The sequence below is a fragment of the Mus caroli genome, unplaced genomic scaffold (genome assembly GCF_978045245.1).
Source record: "Mus caroli unplaced genomic scaffold, Mus_caroli_1 scaffold_1, whole genome shotgun sequence".
NCBI classification, from domain to species: domain Eukaryota; kingdom Metazoa; phylum Chordata; class Mammalia; order Rodentia; family Muridae; genus Mus; species Mus caroli.
Genome location: NW_028227256.1, coordinates 34,025,598 through 34,050,949, shown reverse-complemented (window position 1 = coordinate 34,050,949; position 25,352 = coordinate 34,025,598). Strand labels below are relative to the sequence as shown.

Below are 25,352 nucleotides of genomic sequence, written 5' to 3'. Positions count from 1 at the left end.
GGTGACGCTGTGGGTTGCTGGCTTTGTGTCCAGTGATGGCATGCAGTGAGAGCCCAGCTCCTAGTAGGTAAGACTAGGAGAACTCTGTACACCAAGGGTCCAGCCTGGGCTCAGTGACCAAGGTTAGCTCTGTGTAAGGATCCCTTGGAAGAAGGTACTGACTAACAAGTAGCTTCACTACCAAGAACTGAGCCAAGCCTTTCTCTACCAGACCCACACCCTGAAGACTCATTTAAACCTTTTGAATATGTGCTCCAGACCATAGGCATGCGCAGTACGTGCTCCAGACCATAGGCATGCGCAGAAAGGTGCCGGGCAACTTTCCTTCTTGAAAATTGACCCCAAGCTAAGCTCACTCAGGATGAGGAACACACCTACCCCTAAAGGTTTTCCCTGTGTGAGTATGTATGAAGTTTCCAGGAAAACCCCCATAGTTCCTTCATCTGGAGAGGCTATCATATGTGTGCAAACACATATAAATAACTCCTATGTTGCTTTTATCTACTGCAAGGAGGAAATTATTCTTCACCCTTTATTAGCTGTGCTTGTTTGAGGCTTTGCACCCGACTGAGATGAGAATCTTTTGTTTGGTATCAACGAGGCTGCTTAAAGACAGACGAAAGCTTACTGAAATTCTAAGAAGAAATGGCTGCACAGTTTTGAATCGTGAGAAAATTGACATTGGAACTGAAATATAGAAATAATCTTAACAGACTGAATAAAGTCGAAACTAGCCATAGTCATTTAAAAAAAATAACTTGTGAAATAATGTATAGACTTCGCCTACAATACAGAACATGCCCAAAAGAATCCCACAGATAAATGGGTGATGGAAGGTTATGTGGATGGAGATTTAGAAACCTCAATGGGACGTAATAGAAATGTCCAAAGAATAGGATCAAAGAGAGAGGATCATACAAGGAGCAACATCTGCTCTAATTTGTGTGCGTCTCTGTGTGTGTGTCTGTGTGTGTGCAATTGCACGTGTGAGTGCATCTGTGTGTGCATGCACACATGAGTGCACTGTGCGAGTATGTGTGCATTCCTGTGTGTGTACATGTGCATGTGTGAGTATGTGTGTGTGTGTGCATGTGTGTGTGCTCAAGTGCACATGTGTGCATGAATTTATGCATGCAGAGACTTCACAAATGGTGGCTGTATCTATAGCTTTAAACTGGAAAAAAAAGGAAAAGATGGCAAGACACCCTCCGTTAACAATTGTGATAAAGAAAGGTTGGGAGCTGGTCAGCCTGAGTGCTTGGGGTGGGGTGGGGTGGGGTGGGGTCCGGGACCTTGTGCAGAGGGTGTGGCTGTGAAGGATCTCTTTCACTGGGTCAGGTCACACAGTAGAGGAGGGAGAGTGTGCAGCCAATTCAAAGGTTCAGCTACTACTACCTTGTCAAGATGTAGCAATAGCCTTCCATGCTCCATTTTCTGTCCCCCAAATAAAGGTTGCACTATTTTGAATATTTTCTTTAACAGTATAGTTCTAGAGATATGGCTTAGTATTTTTGTATTGAGACATTAAAAAGAAACATAAAGGTAGCATGGGGCCAGGCAGTGGTGGCGCATGCCTTTAGTCCCAGCACTTGGGAGGCAAAGGCGGGTGGATCACTGAGTTGGAGATCAGCTTGGTCTACAGAGTGAGTTCCAGGACAGCTGGGCTACACAGAGACACCCTGTCTCAAAACAAACAGACAAAAAGTGATGTGGAGTTCTAGACCTACCTCCAAAAGTATCTAAAACATGAACATTGTGGTTAAAACTATCAAAAACAGGTACTAGTAAAACTTGGGAGTTACAGGAGGTAGGCAAGACTTTTTAAAGATTTTACTGTTTAATTCTTTTAAACAATGTATATTCACTCTCAAATTAAATTATCAGGACTCATGCAAATAAAGGAGGCATAGGTTTAGAAAGTGGAAGAGAACAAACAGGTGCAAATATTAAGAGCTTTAGAGCTCCATCAGCGACTTAGAAACCACAGGGAGTCAGCTTGTGACTCCTGAGCTCGTCTTTCAAAGGGACAGGAACAGAACAGGGGGTTAAAGGTGAAATGCCCGGGGTTTTCAAACTGAAGAGTGCCTAAATTTGTATTAAAAAAAAAAAAAATCATCCCTCTAAATAGAGCAATGTCACAAAAACTTGAAAGGAAAAATATCAACCCAAACAAAACAAAAAAGACATTTATGTTTTCTATGACCCAGCAGGAAAATACCCCTTTAGAAATCTATGTCTCTCCTAGCTTATAGGCTAGGGCTCAATGATATATCAGTAGTAAAAAGTGCTTAGTCAGGTCTTGACCGTTGACCTACTTAACCAAAAAGAAACTCATCTTGTACTTCCCAGTTTGGTGGATCGAGACCTCACGCCTTGCACATCCATTGTGGACTTGAACGCAGCTGTTCAAATCCCACTCGTGGGTAGCCACTCTCCCTCCTTTCTGCACACAGGATTCGGGGGACACAAACGCATACTCCACAACTTCAGTCTTTGGTCTTAGTTTTTACAACATGGTGGCTACTTAAGAGATCAGGTGCTACCCCCTCTTTATGATGTCAAATTCAGTGTCATAAGGGACATTCCAGAGCTTAGGGGATCCGAGTCATGGCTGCCTAGGTTTTCAGAGTAACAGCAAGCGGGGGGTGGGGAGGGGGGGGGGGAGGGATGTGTGTGTGTGTGTGTGTGTCAGGGAGAAGCCGAGAGCCCTGTTTGAGAGGAAATAAAAGCATGTGATCACAGCCCCCTGCAAATGGGGGGAATTCTTCCAGACAGTGTTTGGTAATGAGAGGAAGCCTGAGACATCACCTACTCTAGTTCTCTGAAGCAAACTAGAGACCTCATTACATTCGTATTGATAAACGCCCCTTAGAGGCACGCACTGTATCACAAGGGTGTGGGTGCTGAGAGGGAGGAAGACGAGAGAGAGAAACAGAGATTAGAGAGGCAGGCAATGACTGGAGAGGCAGAAATTTCTAGAATCCATGGGTGGAATAGAAATGGGCTGATAACGTTTTCCCCACTGTTAGAGGAAATAACTTGGACCAAGGACTACAAAATAGCTTTATAATGACATTACTACAACAACAACATGGATAATAATAATGATGATGATGATAATGATAATAGTAATAAAACCTATCCTCACTCTCTACCAAGAACAACAGAGGCATTCTCTTCATACGTTTTCACTCAATCCCGTTATAGACAAATGCATTTAATTATAATTTTTGTGTAATGGCAAACTAAAGTGTCCATAAACTGTGGCTCTTTCTTACTCTTTTTCTTTTTATGTGTATGGGTATTTTGCCTACACGCATGTCTGTGTACCACGTGTGAGCCTGGTACCTCACAGGCCAGAAGAGCCTGTCAGATCCTCTAGAACTGGAGTTTACAGATGGTTGTAAGACTGCACACAGGTACTGGAAATCAACCTCAAGTCTTCTGGAAGAGCAACCAGTGCTCTTAACTGCAGAGCCATCTCTCCAGCCCACTTTATTCTGCTTCTATGAGTGTTGCCTGCCGGGGTTCAGTGGATGACGGCAGTTTCTGTACTAGCCTGGCCACCTGACCTTCATTTACCATGACCCACGTAAAGGGAGAGAGACTCTACTCCACAAGGCTGTCCTCTCACCTCTATGTGCACAGTGTGGCACATGTGTGCCCTACTTTCATGATATACGTGTGCACGTGCACATATACACATACACATGCACATACATAAATTGTATTTGCTGACATAATATATGCACCGAGTAACCATTTATTGACTAACGTGAAAAACCAAAACAGAGGCTGCAGACATCTTTTTGGCAATTTGATATTTAAAATATGAAGCTTAGAGTCTGCTAAATTTGTCTTCTTAGAAATGCATGGGATGAAGGAGGATATTGTCAGTTGCGGGAGAAGTTTCCTGACTACAAATAATGTGAGAAGGATTTTTAAAAGATTTATAATTCAAACATGGCAAAGTATTTGAATATTGAAATGAAACCATGCCACCTTCACATAGTAATATAAAAGGCCAAGTTTTTATTTGCTTTATTTTGTGTTTTATTTGCTTTATTTTGTGCTGCGATTTCTTAGTGGCACCACAAAGATAGAGGGAAATGAACACTCTCAGAAGTCCATGTAAGTTGTCCCCCAAAACGGGAGGAACAGTGCAATACGTTGTCACCATTTAATGTATTATTTTTCACGGATATTTTTAAATGTTCGTGTGTAGTCCTGTAGGTCTGTGTTGGCTATGTGCATGTGTGTGCAGTGCCCATGGAGGCCAGAAGAGGGCATCAGATCCCCTGTAGCTGGAGGTGCAGGGAGCTGTGGGCCATCTGACATGGGTGTTGGAACCCAAACTCAGGTCCCCTGGGAAGAGCATATAAACTCTGTGAGTCATGTGTTCAGCTCCATAGCTTATATTAGTAAGTATTATTAAATTGTATCCAAAGATCATTATTATATGGAAATATGTTGAGATAAACTGGTAAGCGAAGAAAATAACAGGTTTAGCTGTGTGCACAGCTATTATTTTTTACATAAATCAGAAAGAATTTACCAGATGACATCAGGAGTAATCTCAGAATGTATCACTGAGAAGACATTTCATTGTTGAACCTAGACCAACATCATGAATTTCCATGGTGTCCAATAACTATGTGAGAACTGAGTCCTAAACTAGCCAAGCCAAGGCTCTGATGGGACAGGTCTAATGGAAATGCAGAGCTCTGTGGGTCTCCCAGGAGCTCTGAATACAGAAGCAACAGTGTTCTGGAAGTCGCAGCTGTCCAAACTGTGAAGTGCTGAATCTTAAGGGTATGCTCTTCAGATGGAGGTGTCTAAAAGCACCACAGAACCAGTGAAGACCAGGCCACAGAACTGACGGGCAGAGTAGTGTGTCAACAAGATCACACACACACCCAGCAAGGTGTGTTACTGGGGCATTGATTGCATTTTAGATACAAACTTTAAAATAAAGTAGGCATTTGCTGGTGCTCTGTGATGTTGGTGGATGCCTGAGTGAAAATACGGCCGTGAATACGGTATGGACAGTGTGACTTCACTGTGGTTAGGACCTAAAGAAAAGAACAAAGGGCATGAATGTATAAAAAAGGCCTGGTCATTCCTTTTCATATATATACATGTGTGTGTGTGTGTGTGTGTGTAGATATATTATAGGTACACATAGACATATCTACATATACATACATATGTATAGATAAACATAGGCATATATACATATATACCTATATACAACACATATGTATATAAACACATATACACATACACATATGGTATAGGTGTATGTGTGTGTGTGTGTATATATGTTTGTACCTATGTAAGTACCTACACCATACCTATATCTATATCATCTATCTCTGATCTATATCTGATCTATATTTAATCCATATCTATCATCTTTGTAGTAACTGTCATTCAAATTTTTTATTTTTCCCATCAGTCACTTTAGGTTTAACCCTCTGTATTTGTTGTTTGTTTGCTGGGTTGATTCTGGGTTTTGCTTATTTGTTTTTGGCAGGGGTCTCACACTGTAGCCCAGGCTGACCTAGGCTTCACTATGTAGCCCAGGATGGCTTTGAACTTATAGCTGCTCTCTTGATCAGCCTCCCAAGTGCTGGGGATATAAAAATCCTCCATTATTTGAAAGCAAGAGAATATGATTTAAATGGCATCACGGAATTCCTTGTAGCTAGTATTCTAGCCTGCTATGTGAGAGGTGGGTGGATACCTCACAGGTTGCGCTAGGATTTCAGGCGGATGTGTTAATGACATCAAACGCTTTCCTCAGAGCCTAGTACATGATGAGTAGCCATCATAGAAAATAGATCATGGACCTTTCATGGTCCTCCAGGATTAGATGATGGAGATGTTGTACAAAGGCACAATGCTATGTATAGAACCCAGAGGACAAGGCACAAGGTCTAGAAGAGATGCTATAACAGATGTCATGATGATGGTGGTGGTGGTGGTGGTGGTGAGGAAGGTGATGGAGATGATGATGAAGATGATAAGAAGTTGATGGATGCTGTCAATAATGCAGGCTAATCTTCCCCCAAATTATTTCAATCTCTCTCTCTCTCTCTCTCTCTCTCTCTCTCTCCCTCCCTCCCTCCCTCCCTCCCTCCCTCCCTCCCTCCCTTCCTTCCCCCCTCCTCAAAGCAATTATCAATGGAGAGCTCTGAACTCTAGGCTTGTCAAATGGCTGAAGCAGTTTTATTCCGTGTATGGTTTGGCAATGAATTTATCTTTCTGAAAGAGCTGAGATAAAATTATCTGGCCTATTTTATATCTTGTAACGAACAGTTGCTAGGGCAACCTTTCTGCTCAGCACTTCATTACCAAGGTGACCGATTTGCTACTGGTCCAGGAAGCCGGAAAGCAAAATAGCATTGTGCTTCAGCAAAAGAAAGAAGGCCCAGATAAGCCATGAATGAAGCCATGCGCGAATCCTTACAAAGCCAGACACACGGGTGTTGTCGTGCGTTGAACAGAGGAGAGTCGGTTAAAATTCTCCCTGTGGCAAGGTAAGATTCGGGCCCACCTGCTTGCCAGCTCCATCTTTATCCTTTTTATCACAAAATAATCCAATTAAAAAAAAGCCTCTCTAATAAGCTGGGAGACATTTTAGCATATCGTTTTTTTAAAAGAGATTTTATTTATTTTATGTATGTGAGTACACTGTAGTTGTCTTTAGACACACCAAAAGAGGGCATTAGATCCCATTACAGATGGTTGTGAGCCACTGTGTGGTTGCTGGGAATTAAACTTGGGACCTCTGGAAGAGCAGTCAGTGCTTGTGATGGTTTGTATATGCTCGGCCCACTATTAGAAAGTGTGACCTTGTTGTAGTAGGTGTGTCACTGTGGGTGTGGGCTATAATACCCTAGTCCTAGCTGCTTGGAAGCCAGTATTCTGCTAGTAGCCTTCAGATAAAGATGTAGAACTCTCAGCTCCTCCTGCACCATGCCTGCCTGAACACTGCCTTGCTTCCTGCCTTGATGACAATGGACTGAACCCCTGAACCTGTAAGACAGCCCCAATTCAATGTTGTCCTTATAAGAGTTGCCTTGGTCATGGTGTCTGTACACAGCAGTAAAACCCTAGCTAAGACAGTGCTCTTAACTGCTAAGCCATCTCTCCAGGCCCCAGCATATTGTTTTTCAATTCTTCCCATTTATATCTCTCCAGCCTGAAGAAATCTTAGGGAATAAAAGATACAAACAGAGAGACATTTGAGATCTACTCTTGTTGGCATTTTGCAATGCATTTACTGCTGATGCCATACTATGCTGTACAATATATCTCAAAACCTATTCGGCCAGTCAGTCTCCAACTCTGTACCTTCTGATCAACCTCTGCCTGCTGCCTTCTGCTCTGCCCCTTTACTGCATGCAGCCTCTGGAACCAGGATCCCATGGTATCTAGCAGTTCCTCCCTTTTAGACTATATATAGGTGAGAGCATACGCTCTCATCATGGCTGGAAAGATTAGTAATGAAGAGCAACCGTTCTTGCAGAAGACGCTGGCTTACTTCCCAGCAACCAAGTTGCCCTCCTCTGTCCTTTGTGGGCATTATACTTACACACACACACACACACACACACACACACACACACACATACACATATGCATATACATAATTAAAAATAGACCTTAAAAAAATCACAGGTAAGCAAGGTCATAGATATGCTAATTGGCTTGAATTAATCATGCCACATTGTAAATTGATACCTGTTTGTAGAACTTACTTTTTAAAAAGATGTATTTATTTATTATGTGTAAGCACTCTGTAGCTATCTTCAGACATCCCAGAAGAGGGCATCAGATCTCATGGTTGTGAGCCATCATGAGGTTGCTGGGATTTGAACTCATAACCTTTGGAAGAGCAGTTGGCGCTCTTAGCCACTGAACCATCTCTCCAGCCCCCTGTAGAACTTATTTAATTCTAATCTGGGGAAGCCTTTACCCTGCCTTTAACTATTAAGTTCCCAGATAAAAGACACAGAACAACTTTTATTATTTATAATAAGCCTTAAACAGAAAAGAGCTGGGCAGATATCTACCCTCTATGCTTTTAGAATCTACTTTCCTATCGATAACTTTGAGTTATTACTTTCTATGTTCCATCTGGGCTGCTCTGCACTCCAATGGCCATCCCTCAGGGCTGTGTTCTCTTGAACTCACTGAACTCATGGCAGCTTCTCCTCCTCATCCATTCACCCTCTTCTCCATCATGTGGTTCTCCTCTGATCCCCCAAGCCCGGGAACCCTAAACCCTGCCTATAGCACTTCTGCTCAGCTGTTGGCTGATGGCATCTTTATTTACCAATCAGAAATAACTTTGGGGCAAGGTCACATAGCATCACTTGGGTCTTTGCCGACACTCTTGTCTATGGGGTAACCAGGCCTTGGGGGCCTGCATTTAACCTTACAATACACAGCAAAAGATCAAACCTCAACAGATACCAAAACATCACACTGTGCCCTAAAATATAGTTATGATTTGTCAAAAAAAAAGAAGTTAAAATTTTAAGGACCCAAACTATGCTTTGTTGATGAGATTGAAATTCATCCATTACTGTGTATCTCTACTACTCTCTAACTCTTACCTGTCTATTGATGACGAAGGGTGAGTTCGTGGAGCACTATCTTGTCTGTCTGTCTGTCTGTGATGAAAAGAGAGGGTGCCACCCAAAGGTGCCAAACACAAGTACTCATGGGAAAATGCCCATGCCCTTCCCTTCACCCTTGATTTCAGGAGGCGAAATGCTAGAATGTCCTCATAAAGATCAGGACCCTAACTCTAGCTCCTCCTGAATTTTTCCTTCATAACAATCCCAGGATGGCATCTAGATTTTATTATATATAGTTAGGGTTTTACTGCTGTGAACAGACACCATGACCAAGACAACTCTTATAAAGGTGGCTTACAGGTTTAGAGATTCAGTCCACTGTTATCAAGGCAGGAACATGACAGCATCCGGGCAGGCATGGTGCAGGAGGAGCTGAGAGTTCTACATCTTCATCTGAAGGCTGCTAGCAGAAGACTGGCTTCCAGGCAGCTAGGATGAGTGTCAAATAGCCCACACCCACAGTGACACACCTACTCCAACAAGGCCACACCTCCTAATAGAGCCACTCCCTGGGCCAAGCGTAATCAAACCACCACAATTAGTGTACAGGTGTGTTAGCTTCATCATGGTAGTTTTCAAACAAACTTTATTTTGTTTTTGCTGTTTCTCCTCCTCACTCTCCCTCACACTTTTTACCTCTTCTGTGTGCCATAGCCTCCTTCACATGTCACACGTGCCCTCTGCCTTCCTGCCTTTCCCCTCATGGTCTCCTACCATCTAGTTTCACAATTTGCATCTATTCTCACACGATGTGCCTACAGTGAATATTGAAAGTTAGGATCTAGTAGGGGGTTGGATGTCCTCCATAGTGTCAGGCATTTAAACACTTGTTTCCTGGTTAGTGGCATCGCTTGGAGATACTTGGGTGCTGTGGCCTTGCTACAGGAAGTATGTCATTGGAGGTAGGCTTAGAAATTAAAAGACTTAGGGACTGGAGAGATGGCTCAGTGGTTAAGAGCACTGACTGCTCTTCCAGAGGTCCTGAGTTCAGTTCCCAGCAACCACATGGTGCCTCACAACCATCTGCAATGGGATCCGATGCCCTCCTCCGATGTGTCTGAAGACAGAGACAGCGTACTCATATGCGTGAAATAAATAAATGAATCTTTAAAAAAGAAAGAACGAATGAACGAACTTGAAAGCCGGTGTAACTTGCAGATTTTTCTCTCTGCTTTGTGCTTACAGTAAAGGGTGTGAACTTGGCTTCCTGTCCTGGCCATGTCTGCTGTCTGCAGCTTGTGGCCACGCCTCTCCACCCTGATAGACATGAATCCCTCTGGAGCCATAAGCTAGGATTCCCTCTTCCTTCAGTTGCTTTGGTCATGACCTCTACCAGCCACAGAAAAGTAAGTGACACGGAGCGCACATGTGAGAACATGTGATTTCTGTGATCTTAAACCTGGGTCATTTCACTTAGTATAATACTTCCCAGATCCACACATCTCCCCACAGGTTTCATAACCTTGTTTTTTCTTTAACTGGGCAATATACCATTTATTATACATACTACATAATATATTTTCATTATCCACTTATTTATCGAATGACATCTAGGCAGGTTCCATTTCCTGGGTTTCGTAAAGACAGCAGCCATGAGCATGGACCCACAGACATCTCTGCCGTACGATAGGAAGTCCATGGGGTAGAGTATTTGGATCAGATCATAGTTTCTAATTTTCTTGAGCACATGCTTCCATAATGGCTGTGTTAGACCTCTCCTCCCCCCCAGCGGTGGTTCAGGGCCCCTCCTTCCTCATGTCCTCCACACATTCGTGGTCATTTCTTGTGAGCCATTCTGACTAGGGTGAGACAGGACTATCCAAGTGGTTTAAATTAGCATTTCCTTCATGGCTAAGGATGTCGAGGGCTTTAAAAAATATATTTCTTGCCAGAACGGTCTGTTCATTTCATTACCACATTTCTCAATAGGTAGTTTCACATTTAATTCTTTAATTCTTTTGGTTCTTTGTATATGGTAGACATCAACCCTGTCTGAAGTACAGCTAGCAAAGATTTTTCTCCCATCCTGTGGGTTGTGTGTTTGCACCTGGGATATTTTCTTTGCTGCAGAGAAACATTTTAATCTTACGCCATTCCATCTGTTGGTTCTCGGGCCAGTTTCCTTTGCTACTGGGGGTTTGTCCGGGGCACTCTTGACTGTGCCTGTGACTTGAAATGTATTCCCTGGTTTCCAGCAGTCTTGGTGTTTCATGTTTTAAACTTTGACCCACTTTATTTGTTTGGTTTTTTGTTTTTCTTTCTTTCTTTTCTTTTTTCTTTTTTTTCGAGACAGGGTTTCTCTGTGTAGCCTTGGGTGTCCTGGAACTCACTTTGTAGACCAGGCTGGCCTTGAACTCAGAGATCCGCCTGCCTCTGCCTCCCAAGTGCTGGGATTAAAGGCGTGCACCACCACGCCCGGCCTCTTTGACCCACTTTGAATTGAAGTTTCTCCATAGGGAGAATTGCTGGTCTAATTTCATTCTCCGTGGGGCATACCCAGTTTTGTCAAGACTACTGGTTGAATAAGCAACCTTGCTTCCGCTGTATGCTTTTGACACCGAGTCTTAAGGATCATTCTAAACCCTTTCCTCTCTCTGCTGCCTCATACCATTTGGCCCAGCCAACATGACTTCACACCAGCCTCCACTGATGCCCAGTGTCCCCACGGGGTCCTTGCAGTCCAGACTTGCCTCCTGACTCTTGGGCGCTCAGTATCACATCTCTACACTGTCCCTTACCTGTCACCAAAATGCTGGGCTTTCTCCAGGGGAAAAAAAGCTTCTCTCATTTTCTTCAAGACAAAGTTGGAAGTCCTTAATTAACACATATGTAGAGGCCAGAGGACGAACTTGCAGGGGTAACTTCCCATCCCATTCAAGTCAGACTTGGTGGCAGAAGCCTTGATCCGCCCAGCCATCTCCCTGGCCCTTGATTTTTTTTTTTTTTTAACCTTTCCAATTTGATGGGGAGAGGGGTATCCGATTAGTTTTCAGTTTGTATTTGTCCTACCTCATGTATCCAGTTGCCCCTAAAGTTAAATATTTTTATGTGTCTCTTCAGCTTTCTCTCCCAGATTTTTCAGTGGCGTATTTATCATGTTCATGTCCTGCCGTGGTGAGGAGGCATGTGTGCGTGTACACAGGCTGAACGTTAGTACTGGCATATACGAATCACATGTGCCCATTAATGTTGTAACTCTTACGGCCTCTCTCCATTGTATATGTACAATGTTTTCTTATAACTGTGTCTACTTTATATGCTTTTATGCAGAATACTGTATGTAGTAGTTTTTTGAGAGCTTTATAAATGTTGGTAGTACGCATGCCTTTCCTCTATATCCTTCCCAGATCAACCCTCCCTTCCTTCCCTGCCCATCACTGTACCCTAACTTTTTTAAGTCCACTGAGTCTAACTGTGTTGCTCACATAATCTGGAGCGTGGGGCCATTCACCGGCGCTTGTTCTACCTACTGGAGGCCATACCTTAAAGAAGTAACACTCCCTCTCCCAGAGGCTATTAAGTGCCAATAGCTCCTCAGCTAGTGGTAGAATCTCATGCCCACCTCCCCTGTCCATGCTGGACTTTGGTGTGGCCTGAGCTTGCATGGGTCATGTACAGGGCTGTCACAGCCACTGTTGATCCATATTTCCCCCTTCCAAAACACTGTGGTTCCTTCTTAGTACAATTGATCCTCATGGTGGACTGGCTTCAGAACATACTACCATACCACAACTGCCAATACCAAATTTCTCAGGTGCTTAAGACCCTGATGTAAAACGGAGGGGTTTTCTGCATATAGCCTCCCACATCCTCCTCTGTACCCTAAATTACCAATTATTCACAACACCTGCTACACTGTAAGTGCTACATAAATACCTGTTATACTGCATTGGTTAGGCAGTAATGGGGAGACGGACATGCTCAACACAGAGGTGACTTTTGATCTAAGATTGGTTGGAGCCATAGATAAGGGCCAACTGGGCCTAACTATATTTACATGGTCTTGGACACACATACCTTACCACAGACACTCATACTGAAGGATTTTTTTCTTCTCTAGGAAAGTGATTACCTCAGATTTATCACCTCTCCCCCCCCCCATTCTTGCCTGTGGTGGCTTTCATAATAGAGAAAAAAAAATGTCATTCAACTTGGGAAAAGAAAGGGCCTCGTCTCTTCAGCCAAGCCTTCCTGTCCTCGGTCTCTCTGACCCTGAATGTTCATTCATAACTCCTACCAGAGAGTTTTCAGCATCTCGGTAGACCCACACGTCTCTTCCAGCTCAGTGCTGGCCAGTTCCTCCCACCCTTAGAAGGAGTCTTAAGAATCCACACCTCTCCTCTCATTCGCATGTAACTTCTGTTAAAACATCACTGCTACAATTGCTCAAGACATCAAAACAGGCTACTTTTAAAATTTAAGCAGAAAACAAAACAAAACAAAAAAAACTCTTCAAACACAGGCACACAGGCAATCACATTACCTCATCAAAGACCTTGGAGACAACATTCTTTTTCAGGATGGGGACATAGGTGGAGCTGTGGGGTACCATGGTTCCAGCCAAGGCATCTGTGATGGTGAGTTTCTTGGCCACCAGGCCATGAGTTTGGAGCCAGGTTTTGGAGGACATGTCTGAAGAGCTAAGAACACAGACTATAGAGTTTAAAAATGTGCAACTTAGTCGTTCGTAAACAAAACCAGAACAGACAGTCCTCCTTAGGTTAAAGCACTCACGTGTGGTCACTAACTTGGCTTCCATTTCCACTGACGCTTTCTGACAATTTGTCATCTAGACACTTGTTTGTCAGCAGGATGCTCGTTTCTGTGGAAGGAAGTGGAATCTGTCTACTGGGGCCAACATCAAGGACGCCTCACATTCATTCAGGTAGAGAGATAATGGCAGCCCTCTTCTGAGGCCATAGCTTAACCTATTGGAGTAGGCTCTCGGGCAGAAAGCATTAGCAGCATCCACTGCAGTCGCAGGCACAGGTGACATAGCCCTGCCTTACCTCCCATGAAGAAAGCATCTCTCTATGGGAGAATTCGCTCATAGGTCTTCTCCAGACCCACATTTAAACCACGTGGCAAGACTATGATGCTCCAGCGATTGCTCAGTATTAGGTTCCCTCACAACTGTTAGAGGAGCAACTTGATCAACATTTTTTTATTTGGACACTTCTGTTTCATGGTTCTTCCACTTAGAATGGGAAACCAAAGGCTGTTAGATTCTGTTGAATCATTAAGTTCAAATGTTGAAATTAGTATTGGGGACTTTAAATGTATATCCTTATATAAACTTGAATTTCTAAACGGAAAGGACTCTTCCTTCATTGAATTAGCAGCAGCTCAAAGAAAAGAAGTTCAGGTGTGAGTTGGTTAAATGCTTGAGAAACCATGTGATTACGGTAATCACATCCCATAAAGAGCGGGCTGCATGCAGCCAGCTGAGAACATGCAAGCTAGCAGACTGCATGCAGCCGGCTCAGAACATGCAAGCTAGCAGACTGCATGTAGCCGGCTGAGAACATGCAAGCTAGCAGACTGCATGTAGCCGGCTGAGAACATGCAAGCTAGCAGACTGCATGCAGCCGGCTCAGAATATGCAAGCTAGCAGACTGCATGCAGCCGGCTCAGAACATGCAAGCAAGTTGGGAAGGTTTCCCATACAGCAGCGCTGTAGCAGAGTGTGATTACTCATGACTAGCTAACACAGGCAGACATTTGTCACTTAGGCACTTCCTACTTCAGAGAGGCCTGTGGGCTGTGCTTAGGATTTAGTAACTTAGGATTTATTTGGAATGTATCGATCACACTATAGGGAGCAACCTATCCCATTTATTATTTTAAGAAGAATCATCTTCTAACCAGTCACTGAGTGAACAAGTTATACCTTCCTCACTCTTAGCCTTAAAACTCTGACAGTTGGAAGCAGAAAGAGGCTGACTGGGTGGCATCCCCTATAAATACAAGGATAGAAATGACCCTATTATGAGGTGCGAGAGCTTCTAGTTCAAAGCACAGAGTAGTAGTGGATGTCACTCCTGACACTGTGACTGAGTGCACCACGAGTCTGCCCGGCACCCAGATATAAGTAGCGCAAATCTAGCCCTAAGAAAACCCAGGGCAGTAGGGTAGGTTTGCCTGATTTATCAGGGAGCCTCTGAGGGAGAAATCTGCAACATTTCAAGGGTGACCTTTTATTTTTATTATTTTCTTAACTCCCTCAAGCATATTTCACCCAGGTCTGCCAGGCATAGACCAGTGGGCAAAAAGATGAATGGGGCTTCCAGGGTAGGAGGCCTGGCGCGCTTGCCTCTGTTGCTGAGAGCTGAGGTGCGACTCCTGGAGCTGGAGTTGGAGCTGTCCTTGTTGCTGCTACTCTTGAAGTTGGAGATGTGGCTTCTGAGGAGGCTTGTTTTGGTTGATTCTGTTGATACCACAGAGAAAGGGTTATGGGAGTTGGGGATAGATGGAGAACTGCTTTGTTAAGTCAATGTAACATTAGACTGGAGACTAATGGCTCAGTCAAGAAGGTGCTTGCTGTGGGAGCCTGAGTTTCATCCTTGGAAAGCAACTGAAAGCAAAAAGCCAGAGCATGCTTTGTAATCCTATCACTGTGTGTGGGCGGGGGAGCACTTCCCTGGGGCTTGCTAATTCCCCAGTCTAGCCTGTTGGGAGGGCCAGGCCACTGAAAGACCTTGTCTCAAAACAAAACAAAACAAACAAGGAAAAACATCCTAACTCCTTCATAAGCACACACCGTGTACACACATACACACACATGCATGAATGCATGCATGCATGTACATACACTATCTCCTCCATATGTACACACTGTGTACACACACGCATACCTTATCCCCTCCATAAGTACACACACCATGTACACATACATACATGCATGAGCACACACACACACATGCATATGCACTCACATGCACACCCTATCTCCTTCATAACTATACACAGCCTGTACATACACACACAGAGACACATATGCACACACACACACACACATAAATGTGCAAAATATATTAGCCACTGGGGTGATAGATTGCAGTCATATGCTGAAACCAAATAGGCAATATTTAAGATGTTGCCTTAGTTAGCTTTAACTGACAACTTGACACAGCCTAGAGTCACCTGGGAAGAAAGTCTCAGCTGAGGGACTGCTCAGATCAGATTAGCCTGCGGGGGTGGTCTTGATTGTTAGTTGAAGTGAGGAGACCTAGCCCACTGTGGGTGGCACTATTCCTTATGCAGGCGGGGCTGGGCTGTATGAGAAGGCTAGTTAACCACCGGCCTGGTAAAGCGGCAGGCAGTTCTTCCATGGATTTGCTTCAAGTTCCTGTCAGAATTCCTGTCCTGTCTTCCCTCAGTGATGGACCAGAAAATTAAATAAACCTAAGTTTCTTTGGGTCAGGATGTTTAATTACAGTAACAGAAAGCAAACTAGAAAATACGTACACGGCTGCCTCAGTATTTGAAAAGACCCAGCACCCATTTGTGATGAGAAATATAAACCTTCCAGAAAGCTAAGTGAAGCACATTCAAAGCTTGATAAAGAATATACGCAAATCCGCACAGCTGAAATCATATTTAATTGGGAAAAATTTCTTTCCCCCTGATATTAGAAATTATTGTTAGAAAATATTAGAAGTTACAATATTAGAAAAAACCAAAATGGTGGCCACTCGTATTCAGAATAATTGTAGAGATTCTAGTCACTGGGATGGGGCAAGAAGGTGAAAAATAAAGCCAGAAATAAGAAATAAAGAAGCGTCCCTACTCATACAGAAAACGACAAAAAATTCCAGTCAAAGTAGAATTTGTCATACTATCAATTTTAGCTACAGACTCAACAGAAGCCAGGCATTGTGCTTTTATGGGATATATTGAGAACTGAGAAATGCTACTGTTAGGCATAAGAAGACTCAGAAGTACAGGAAGATATTCCACACTTATGAGCTGGGTGATCTGCCAAGCAGAATCACACTCAGTGCATTTACTAGTAAAATCCCAGAGAGTTTTATAATAGAAACGGACAAACGTATTCTAAAGCTCACAAGTGAGGGCACTTGGAACTCTCCACCATAAATAGAATGTCTCCATCAAACCCCTCCACTCAGAGATTAGGGAACCCCTCAGAAGAGCTGATGGAAAGAGCATAAGACCCAGAAGGGATGGAGGACACAAGAAAGCAAGGCTCTCTGAATCACATGAGCAAAGTCCCTATGGACTCGCAGAGCGTGGAGCAGCAGGCACAGGCCTGCACAGGTCTGTACCAGGTCCTGCGCGTGGAGATTACAGCTTCCAGGTTAGTGTTTTTGTGAGAGTCCTGAGTGTGCGAGCCAGTGGGTCTCTGATTCCTTTTCTTGGGCTCTTTCCCTTCCATTGGCTTGGTTTTGTCTTGTTCAACTTTGATGTGATAGTTTTTTGTTTTATCTTCTTTACTTTTTTTCTTTTTAAATGAATGAATGAACAAATGAATGAAAACCTAGCCACCGAGGTAAAGGTCAGCAGCTGGCCTGTCTCTTTCACCTGCTGGCAGAGAGGCCATCAGTTTTCTCTCCGTAGAGTGACACTGGGCATGTCAACCATTCCGGGACAGGCTTCATGTTCAGGAGTAGATGACCAACATATGGTGGCCTCCACAGCTTTTCTGTGTGCTTCTATTTGGTTATGGTTTGGTGAGGTTCTGTTCTGTTTTGTTTTATTCTGTTTTCTTGGTTTGGGGGGCTTTCGTTGTTGGATTGTGATTTTTGTTCATTGAGAAAGAACTCAAAGTTGGGTGAGTAAAGAGGGGGAGAGGATCTAGGAGGACTTGGGGGCGGGGAAGAATGTGACCAAAATATATTTAAATTTAAAATAATGTAGAGAGAATATCTTACGTCTACATGGATGTCTCACCAGTCAATAAAACAAATCTGATGGCCCATAGCTTAGGCAGGAAATAGGAGGTGGGATATCTGGGAAGCAGAAAGGATTCTGGGAGAGAGCAAAGCATGGGAAGAGCCATCCTGGAAGATGTGAGGAGACGGATGTGTGGAACCTGAGCACAGGCACCACATTCTATATTCCACATGGCAGAATGTAGGCTAAAACAAATGGCTTATCTCAAGTTATACTTCTGGCCAGAGGAGAGCCTAGCTGTATGGCCAAGGTATTTGTAAGTATATTTTGAGTCTGAGTCCTTATTTCTGGGAGCATGGGGCTGGGAGGAAGAACCTATTTTAATTCATTTTAAATAATAAAAATAAAATTTTATTCTAAATAATACAAATTTTAAACAATAAAAATATTACAACAATGATAGTAATAAAAAACAAATCACACTCTAGTAATAACTATAGCCCCAAATAAAAGAGAGAGACGGAGATGCAGGGAGAGAGAGAGAGAGAGAGAGAGAGAGAGAAAGAAAGAAAGAAGAAAAGAAGAAAGAGAAGAAAAGGAGAAAGAGAAAAGGAGACAGAGCAGAGGGAAGGAAGATATTTTGATCTGAACCTCAACCCTTATACAGAATGGCGAATAGAAATGAAAAAACATTCGATTTCTAAGAAAAGAAATAATCTTCAAGACTTAAAGCTAGAATTTATATTTGAAGCCAAAGTAAGGATCCAAGAAAGAAAAACCTGATCTATTACAGTCCTCTGTTTGCAGAAAGACCCTACTGTGGAAGGAAGAACAGCCACAAACAGAGAGGAAAGTTTCCAAATGGCTGATCTGAGGCCTCATGTCAAAACATATGGAGAATTCTTAAAACTCACCCATCACCCTACAAGCCAATGAGTGACATGCCTGAGGAAGGCCGACATCGTTAGCAACTACAGAAACGCAAATTAAAATCATTGTGAGCTATCACACAATCATCAGGGACATGAAGAGTTTAAAGCCATGGTAAGAATTGCTGTTGAAGATGTAGAAAAGCTGGTCACTTCCTCAGGCAAAATGGCTTTGGGAAAACTGGTGATTTTCTTTACAGTGAGATGTTGAATTACCATGGGACGTGGCAGCTCTACTCTTGGCTGTTTACCCTCATTAACGGAAAGCTAAGAGATCCGCTGAAGCTGTACATGGCTGCTCACAATCTGCTTTATTTATAATAGGCTAACTTAGACGCAATGTGGATTAGTCAACAGATCATTTACCTGTTAATTTATCTGTTAAAGCAGGTGTGCTACATATATCACCTGGAATGCTACTCACCAATATAAAAGGAATGAACTGTTGACACCTGTAAAATCTTGCATAGATTTATAGAAAATTATGCTGAGTAAGAAAAGTGAGAAATATTACTATAGTATGATTTGCTTGTATTACTATTATTCTTATATTTGTATTACTTGAAGTAAAATTATATATAATATGTTATATATATATATATATATATATATATATATATATATATGAACATAGTAATTCCCAAAGACTAGAGAAAGGTATGTAAGGTGTAGGGGTGTGACTGTAAATGGGCAACCTATGGGACCCTCACGGCCAAGGAGTTACCCTGCATCCTGAGTGTAGGGTTAAGAGTATGTGCCTGCACACTTGATTGAAAACACAGTCAGACAAGACAAGTTGGGACAATCTGAAGAAAACCATTGGGTTTTACCAATATCAATATCCTGATTATGGCGTTGTAATATGGTTCTGTGAGATATTACCCACGGCAGGGGTGGGGTGGGTGGGGGTTGGGGGTGGGGGGACAACTACAGGATAATGCTATTTATAATATCATGCCAGTTGTCTTAATTAAAATTGCATTGAAAAATCATGCACAAGAGGTTGAGGGGAGCTCAAAGGTGCTGGGCTTGCCAGGAATGAGCAAGACACCCAAATAAACAAACGGAATGCTTAAGTTAGGGTTTTAAAAGGACTCCCATGTGGGTTTGGCTTTAGTGCATCTCAGGCAAGAGTCACACCATCCTATGCCCAGATACCTGCATGGAGGATTTTCTTTTTCTGTGTCTTTTCCTCCAAAAACTTCCATGATCCTGTAGACACATTTGGGGGTGAAGAAGCCAGTGAATCGGTGTCAGGTTGGGAGTTTGCACGCTCTTCTGGAGTTGAAACCATGGACAAGATTTCCTTTTGGTGTCTGTTTGATTCAGGTTTTTTTTTTTTTTTTAAGTAGACCAATAAAAAGGAGGGTAAAAGGAGAAATCCATTAGGAAGAAAGAAAAGCCCACTAATTCATTCACACTGAACACTACAGACTTGAAGACCTGAGCATCCCCAGGCTGTTCTCTCAGGGGGATAGCCCCTTCTAACTATGAACACTGGCTAAAAGGGAAGGCCAAAAATACACATATTAATCCAATTTTCCTGTTTATCAAAACTCAGTCTTCCTATTATCAAATTAAGCATTAATATGTCTGGGTGCACGGACATAGGAGCATGGTCAGGTGGCTCCCATCACAGCTCTGTTCCTTCCAGATGTGTGACCTCACTGAAGTATTATAGTCCACTCTAAGCATCCTTGGTCCATCGTGCTCTGACTACACAGGGCTGCTGTGAGGATGAACCGGAGGAAGCACAGGCTGTAAGCATGTGAGCATTATGGAAACCCAATTCTCAACCCCAGTGTCATCCAACAAGCGCTTGTAAAGGCATAGACTTCCCACACCTGCCAAGATGGCAGCAGACAATTCTGGAGAATCTGAGACCAGGAAGGATCCAGAAATTCTCAAGTCTCTTCCCAGGCGTTTCTGTCTTTGGGCTCTGAAAACATCAGCCACAGGACAGCTGTGTAGCCCTGCCCTGTGTTCAAACCTTTGTGTGACTATATCCACACTGTACATCCCGAGGCAGAAAAGACCAGAACTGGTGCACCCACTTCTCCTGGCTCATGGTTTGCCTCAGTTTAAAAAAAAAAAAAAAAAGATTTGGAGGCTGTTACATTTTTATTATTTTATTTATTCATTTATTTGTTTAACCCTAATGGAAAACTTCAAATTGGTAGTCTGTTGTTAATAGCTAAGTGGAGAAGTCTCTTTCCTAACGTCATTAAGTTAAAAGGAAGTTCGGCACCTGCAGACTGAGGCACTGCTTTCTGCTCTCTTCTCTGTTAGTCAGAGCTCCTACTGTGGGTTCCTACACCCAGCCGCCTATCACCGCCTTACAGAAGGGAACGCTGAGCCTCCTTAGGACTAAGTAACTTGCCCAAAGTTTAACAGTTGCAGTAGGAAATGTGTCTGACTCCAGCACCCAGACCTCTCAGCCCTTGAAACAGAAAACACAGAAGAGCACAGCCTGGGCTTCTCAGACAATAGACAACTGACCAAGTCCGTGGTCTAAGCAGCAGCTGCCCATTTTGGTAAGAGTTTGTTTAAACAGCTTTGGTAAAAGGAAGGCAGCTAAGATGCTGGGTGAAAGAACAGAGAAGATGGCTTATACTCAGGGAATGTTTGCTTACTTGGTTTTCAGTTTATTTGCAACATTTAGAAGCTCATTTGTGCTTCCCCAATTCCCAAAAGAAAATACTACAAGAATCTCCTTCTAAGACAATCCACTATAGGACAGGCCTTTCTTCTCCAAATTTGGTATCTGTGCTAATGCTTAATTTGTTAATAGGAAGACTTTTTTAGATGGATAAAAGGTTCTGGTTAATAAATGTATTTTCATCTTTCCATTTGCAATCTCCCTTTTAGATAATTTCTTAGCAGACTAGGCATAAGTATCTGTACAAACAATCTTAAATCACTTTAATAAGATTCAACACATTTCCTGAGATTTGGGATCAGCTGTGATTTTGTTGGAACCATAAATGAGAATCATAATATGGTGTAGAAAAAGGACGGAGAGGTATCTATCTATCCCAAACCTATCACCACAGCCCTGATAAGGAAGTAGATCCCAGGTCACAGGAAGGTGTGAGAGGAGGTTAGGGTGCCTGTCAAAGTTATACAGAATGAACCCCAAACCACGAGCCTTTGATTCCTGGGCTAAGTCTCAAGCTCAGGTATCACTCCCTGCCCTAACACTGTTCAAGGGTGGGGGTAGCTTTCTCTAATGGATGGAGTTTATAAAGTGTATATGTGACCACCTCTAGCCACCACTACAAGACCATCCTCTCTCTGTGAAAAATCCTAACATGACCAGACTACATGCTTCTCTCACTAGATTGCCTAAGGCTCTTCAGAAAAGGGAGAGCATGAGGGGGAGATAGGAGTGGGAGGGAGCAGGGAGGGTGTGTGGTGGGGGTGGAAGCAGGGGGGGAGTCAGGGAGAGGACCCAGCCACAGTGACAGGCGGTTTGGCAGCTCACTTGCTATCTGTGTCCTTGTCTGCGTTGTACCACCAGTCAATGACTAAGGACTCGGTATAGAGCTCCTGCATCTTCTCCAGGTCGCTGTAACCCTGCTGCATTTCCTGAAGCAAAAGGTTCCGATCTTCATCCTGCAGAAATAAGAAGTGAATGCTTCACTAGCTCCTGGGAGAGCACAGACACCTTGGACTTACAGCCTGAGGCAGAGATGCTCAGAGGTTAAAAGCACCAGCCACTCTTCCAAAGGTCCCGAGTTTGATTCCCAGCAACCACATGGTGGCTCATAACTATCTGTAATGAGATTTGATGCCTTCTTCTGTCCTGCAGGCATACATACATGAGGAATGCTGTATACATAATAAATAGATCTTTTTTTAAAAAATCTCGTGGATTTTTTTCACTATTCCATGTCCAACCAGCTTTATGGTTTATGGTTCACATACAAGAAAAAGAATTTACAGTCACACTTGTGACGTCATTATGACAAAAGCAATAAACATATCCACTGCCTCCCCAACCCTTCCCCAGTTACCAAGCTACTACTCAGCATAGCCTGTCACTAAAAATTAGTCTGAATATTTTACAAATGCAGTCATAGAATAAACGCCTGAGTCCTCTGGGGCTCCCTTCTCTCATAATTACTTTGAAATTCATTCATATTATACTGTGAGTCTGTCACTCATTCATTTTATTGTTAAGTAGTGTTCTACTGTATAATAAACATAAAAACATATCCATTCATTTGCAGCTGAGATGTTTCCAGGCTTGGGCTGATACAGATAATGCTATGAACACGTGTGTAACGCTATGGACACGTGTGTACGAGTCATTTGTGTGGACATATGCTTCCAGTTATTTTTGGCAAACAGGAGCCTAGGATAACTAGATCACATGGATGGTGACCTCACTGTTTGTGAAGAACTACCAAACTGTTTTCTGAAATGGTTGTTCAGTCTATGATCCTGCCAGCCAGGTAGGAATCCCAAATATACAGCACAGATGGTGGCTGAGTCTCTGCCACTTTAACACCTGCATGATAGTGTCTACTTGTGGTTTTAACGTGGGTTTCATGTTGCTAATCACAGTGAGCATCCTTTCATGTTATTACCAAGCACATATTCTTTTGTTAATGTCTTGTTTTCCCCTAAGACAGGGCTTTGCTATATATCCCAGGTTAGCCTTGAACTCATGCCATGGTCCTCCTAGCTCTGAATCTTCCTTGGTGGGATTCTGATAAAATGTCTACTTAAAAATTTTGCCCACATTTTGGGTTTCCTCATTATTGGGTTTTGAGGATGTCTTAATATTCGGGGTGTAAGTCATTTAGTAGACACAAAATTTGAAAACATTTCCCTCTTGTTCCACAGGGTTTCTTCTCAGGATTGCAGCAGTCTTTTCAGCGAGGAAGCTTTGAATATTGATTTATTCCAAATGACCAATTTATTAGTCTATGGATTATAATTTTTATAACCTATCTAAAACTATTTTTTTTTCAGGTAGGCATTGTGGCATGTATTTGCAACCTTAGCCCCCAGGAGACCAAGATAAGAGAACCAAGAGTTTGGGGTCAGCCTGGGCTACACAGGGAGACTCTGTCTTCCAACTTGCTCTGCAGAAAAGGTATTTCGGTAATTGTAAATCCTTTGCCTTTCCATAGGGTCAGTTTGCTGATGGTAATGTATGTGTGTGCATGTGTGTGCATGTGTGTGCATGTGTGTGTATGTGTATGTATGTGTGTGCATGAGTGTGCATGTGTATGTATGTGTGTGCATGAGTGTGCATGGTGTATATGTGTGTGTGTGTGTGCATGTGTGTGCATGTGTGTGCATGTGTGTGCATGTGTGTGTATATGTGTGCATGTGTATGTGTGTGTGCATGTGATGTATATGATTGTGCAGATGCAGGCACACAGAGCTCAGGGTGGGACATTGATTTCGGGTGTCTTCTACCCTTTCTACATTCTGTCTTGAACACAGGTTCTCGGTGAATCAGAGACTTCGAATCTCAGTTATGTTGATGGCAGCAAAGGCACAGGATCTACACGTCTCTGTCCCATAATGCCAGAGCTGCAGGCACCTGCAGCCATGCCTGGCTTTTTACATTAGTGCTGGGATTCAAACTCGGGTCCTCATGGTTGCAGAACATGGACTCTGACCCACTGACCCATCATCCAGTCTGTTAATTCTCATTAAAATCCTGCTGGGATTTTTGATTTTTGATTTGTTGTACTGGGTCGACAGAGCCACTGTAGAGAATGCACAGCCTAACGCTGCTAAGTACTCTAGCACACTCAGAACACACCTCTCAGCTGGGCTTCTTCCTGGTCCATGTGAAGGCCTTTCACATATTCTGATACAGTTATTATTATTATCATTATTATTATTATTACTTATACAGTTCTTATTATTTCTATTATCATTTTTATTGTTATTTCTGCTGCTATTTTCAGTGAGGTCTATTTAATTTTACTCTTTGCTAGTAGGAAGAAACAAAGTTGGGTTTTGTACATTTCCTTTTATGACTTATACTCTGGCTAAAAGTAAATGATTGGGTACAGTGATCAGATTTTCTACCTAGATGACGATGCTGAATGAAGATAACGATAGACTTCCTCTCACCCTGTGCCCTCCGTTCCTTGTGCTTCTGATGCACTAACTGGGACCTTGGGAAGATGGGCCAGAGCAGCGGAGGCAACATCCTTGCAGCTTGTCTGATATTGGAGGATTTGATTGTTACAAAAATGTGTTATTACTAAACTTGGTAAAAAGTCTGTCATGATGTATAAACCGAGATAATTACTTTTTTAAAAAGACTTACTTAAGTTTATAAGTACGAGTGTTTTACCCGCTTGTGTATCTGTGTACAACATGAGGCCAGAAGAGTGCATGTGATCCCCTGAAACTGCAGTTAGTTGGTTGTCAGTTGACACGAGAGTGCTGGGAACTGAACTTGGGTCCTCTGGAAGAGGAGCAAGCACCCTTAATCACTGAGCCTTCCCCATAGCCTTAATTTCTATTTTGTCTGTAGTAAGCTGAGGTATTTATTGGCAGTTAACCTCGTGACCCAGTAGATGGCCCCATACACATTCACACAGGGTCAGCACTGATTGGACTCCGGAAGCTATTTGTTATAGGAAGTCATCAGGGAGGTGGGTTGGTAAGGCCTGGAAGAGTTCAAAGGAAATAATAGAGGATGTGTACATGCGTGAAATTGTCAAAGAATAAATAAAAATAACAATATTGGATGGGAGAGAGGGCTCAGCATTTAAGAGCACTGGCTGCTCTTCCAAAGGAACAATCGTCTGTGATCCAGTTCCAAGGGATCCGGTGCCCTTTTCTGTCCTCCAAGAGTACCAGGCATGCATGTGGTCCACAGACACACATGCAGGCAAAATGTTCATACACATAAAATAAAAGAACAAAAAAACATTAAAAA

The 25,352-nt window shown here is 42.9% G+C and overlaps 1 protein-coding gene and 1 long non-coding RNA gene across 7 annotated transcripts in view; one reads left to right on the top strand and one right to left on the bottom strand.

Annotated features, from left to right (window-relative positions):
• Positions 1-25,352, bottom strand: part of Vwa3b (von Willebrand factor A domain containing 3B) — a 163,279-nt gene that overhangs the window by 32,963 nt on the left and 104,964 nt on the right. For all 6 annotated transcript variants that reach the window (XR_015046881.1, XR_015046877.1, XR_015046880.1 and 3 more), the window contains exons 15-19: positions 21,918-22,048; positions 19,592-19,749; positions 14,965-15,078; positions 13,386-13,473; positions 13,135-13,291 (exon numbers count right to left, since the gene is read on the bottom strand). Coding sequence is in view for 2 of the 6 variants with exons in the window: in XM_085836386.1 (XP_085692512.1) it covers positions 13,135-13,291; positions 13,386-13,473; positions 14,965-15,078; positions 19,592-19,749; positions 21,918-22,048 (648 nt within the window). In the remaining 4 variants the exon portion in view is untranslated. The remainder of the gene's footprint in view (positions 1-13,134; positions 13,292-13,385; positions 13,474-14,964; positions 15,079-19,591; positions 19,750-21,917; positions 22,049-25,352) is intronic.
• On the top strand, positions 6,454-25,068 carry LOC115030883 (uncharacterized). Its single transcript, XR_003836468.2, has 4 exons — positions 6,454-6,542; positions 9,837-9,997; positions 23,414-23,537; positions 23,894-25,068. It is a non-coding gene; the product is annotated as an uncharacterized LOC115030883 (long non-coding RNA).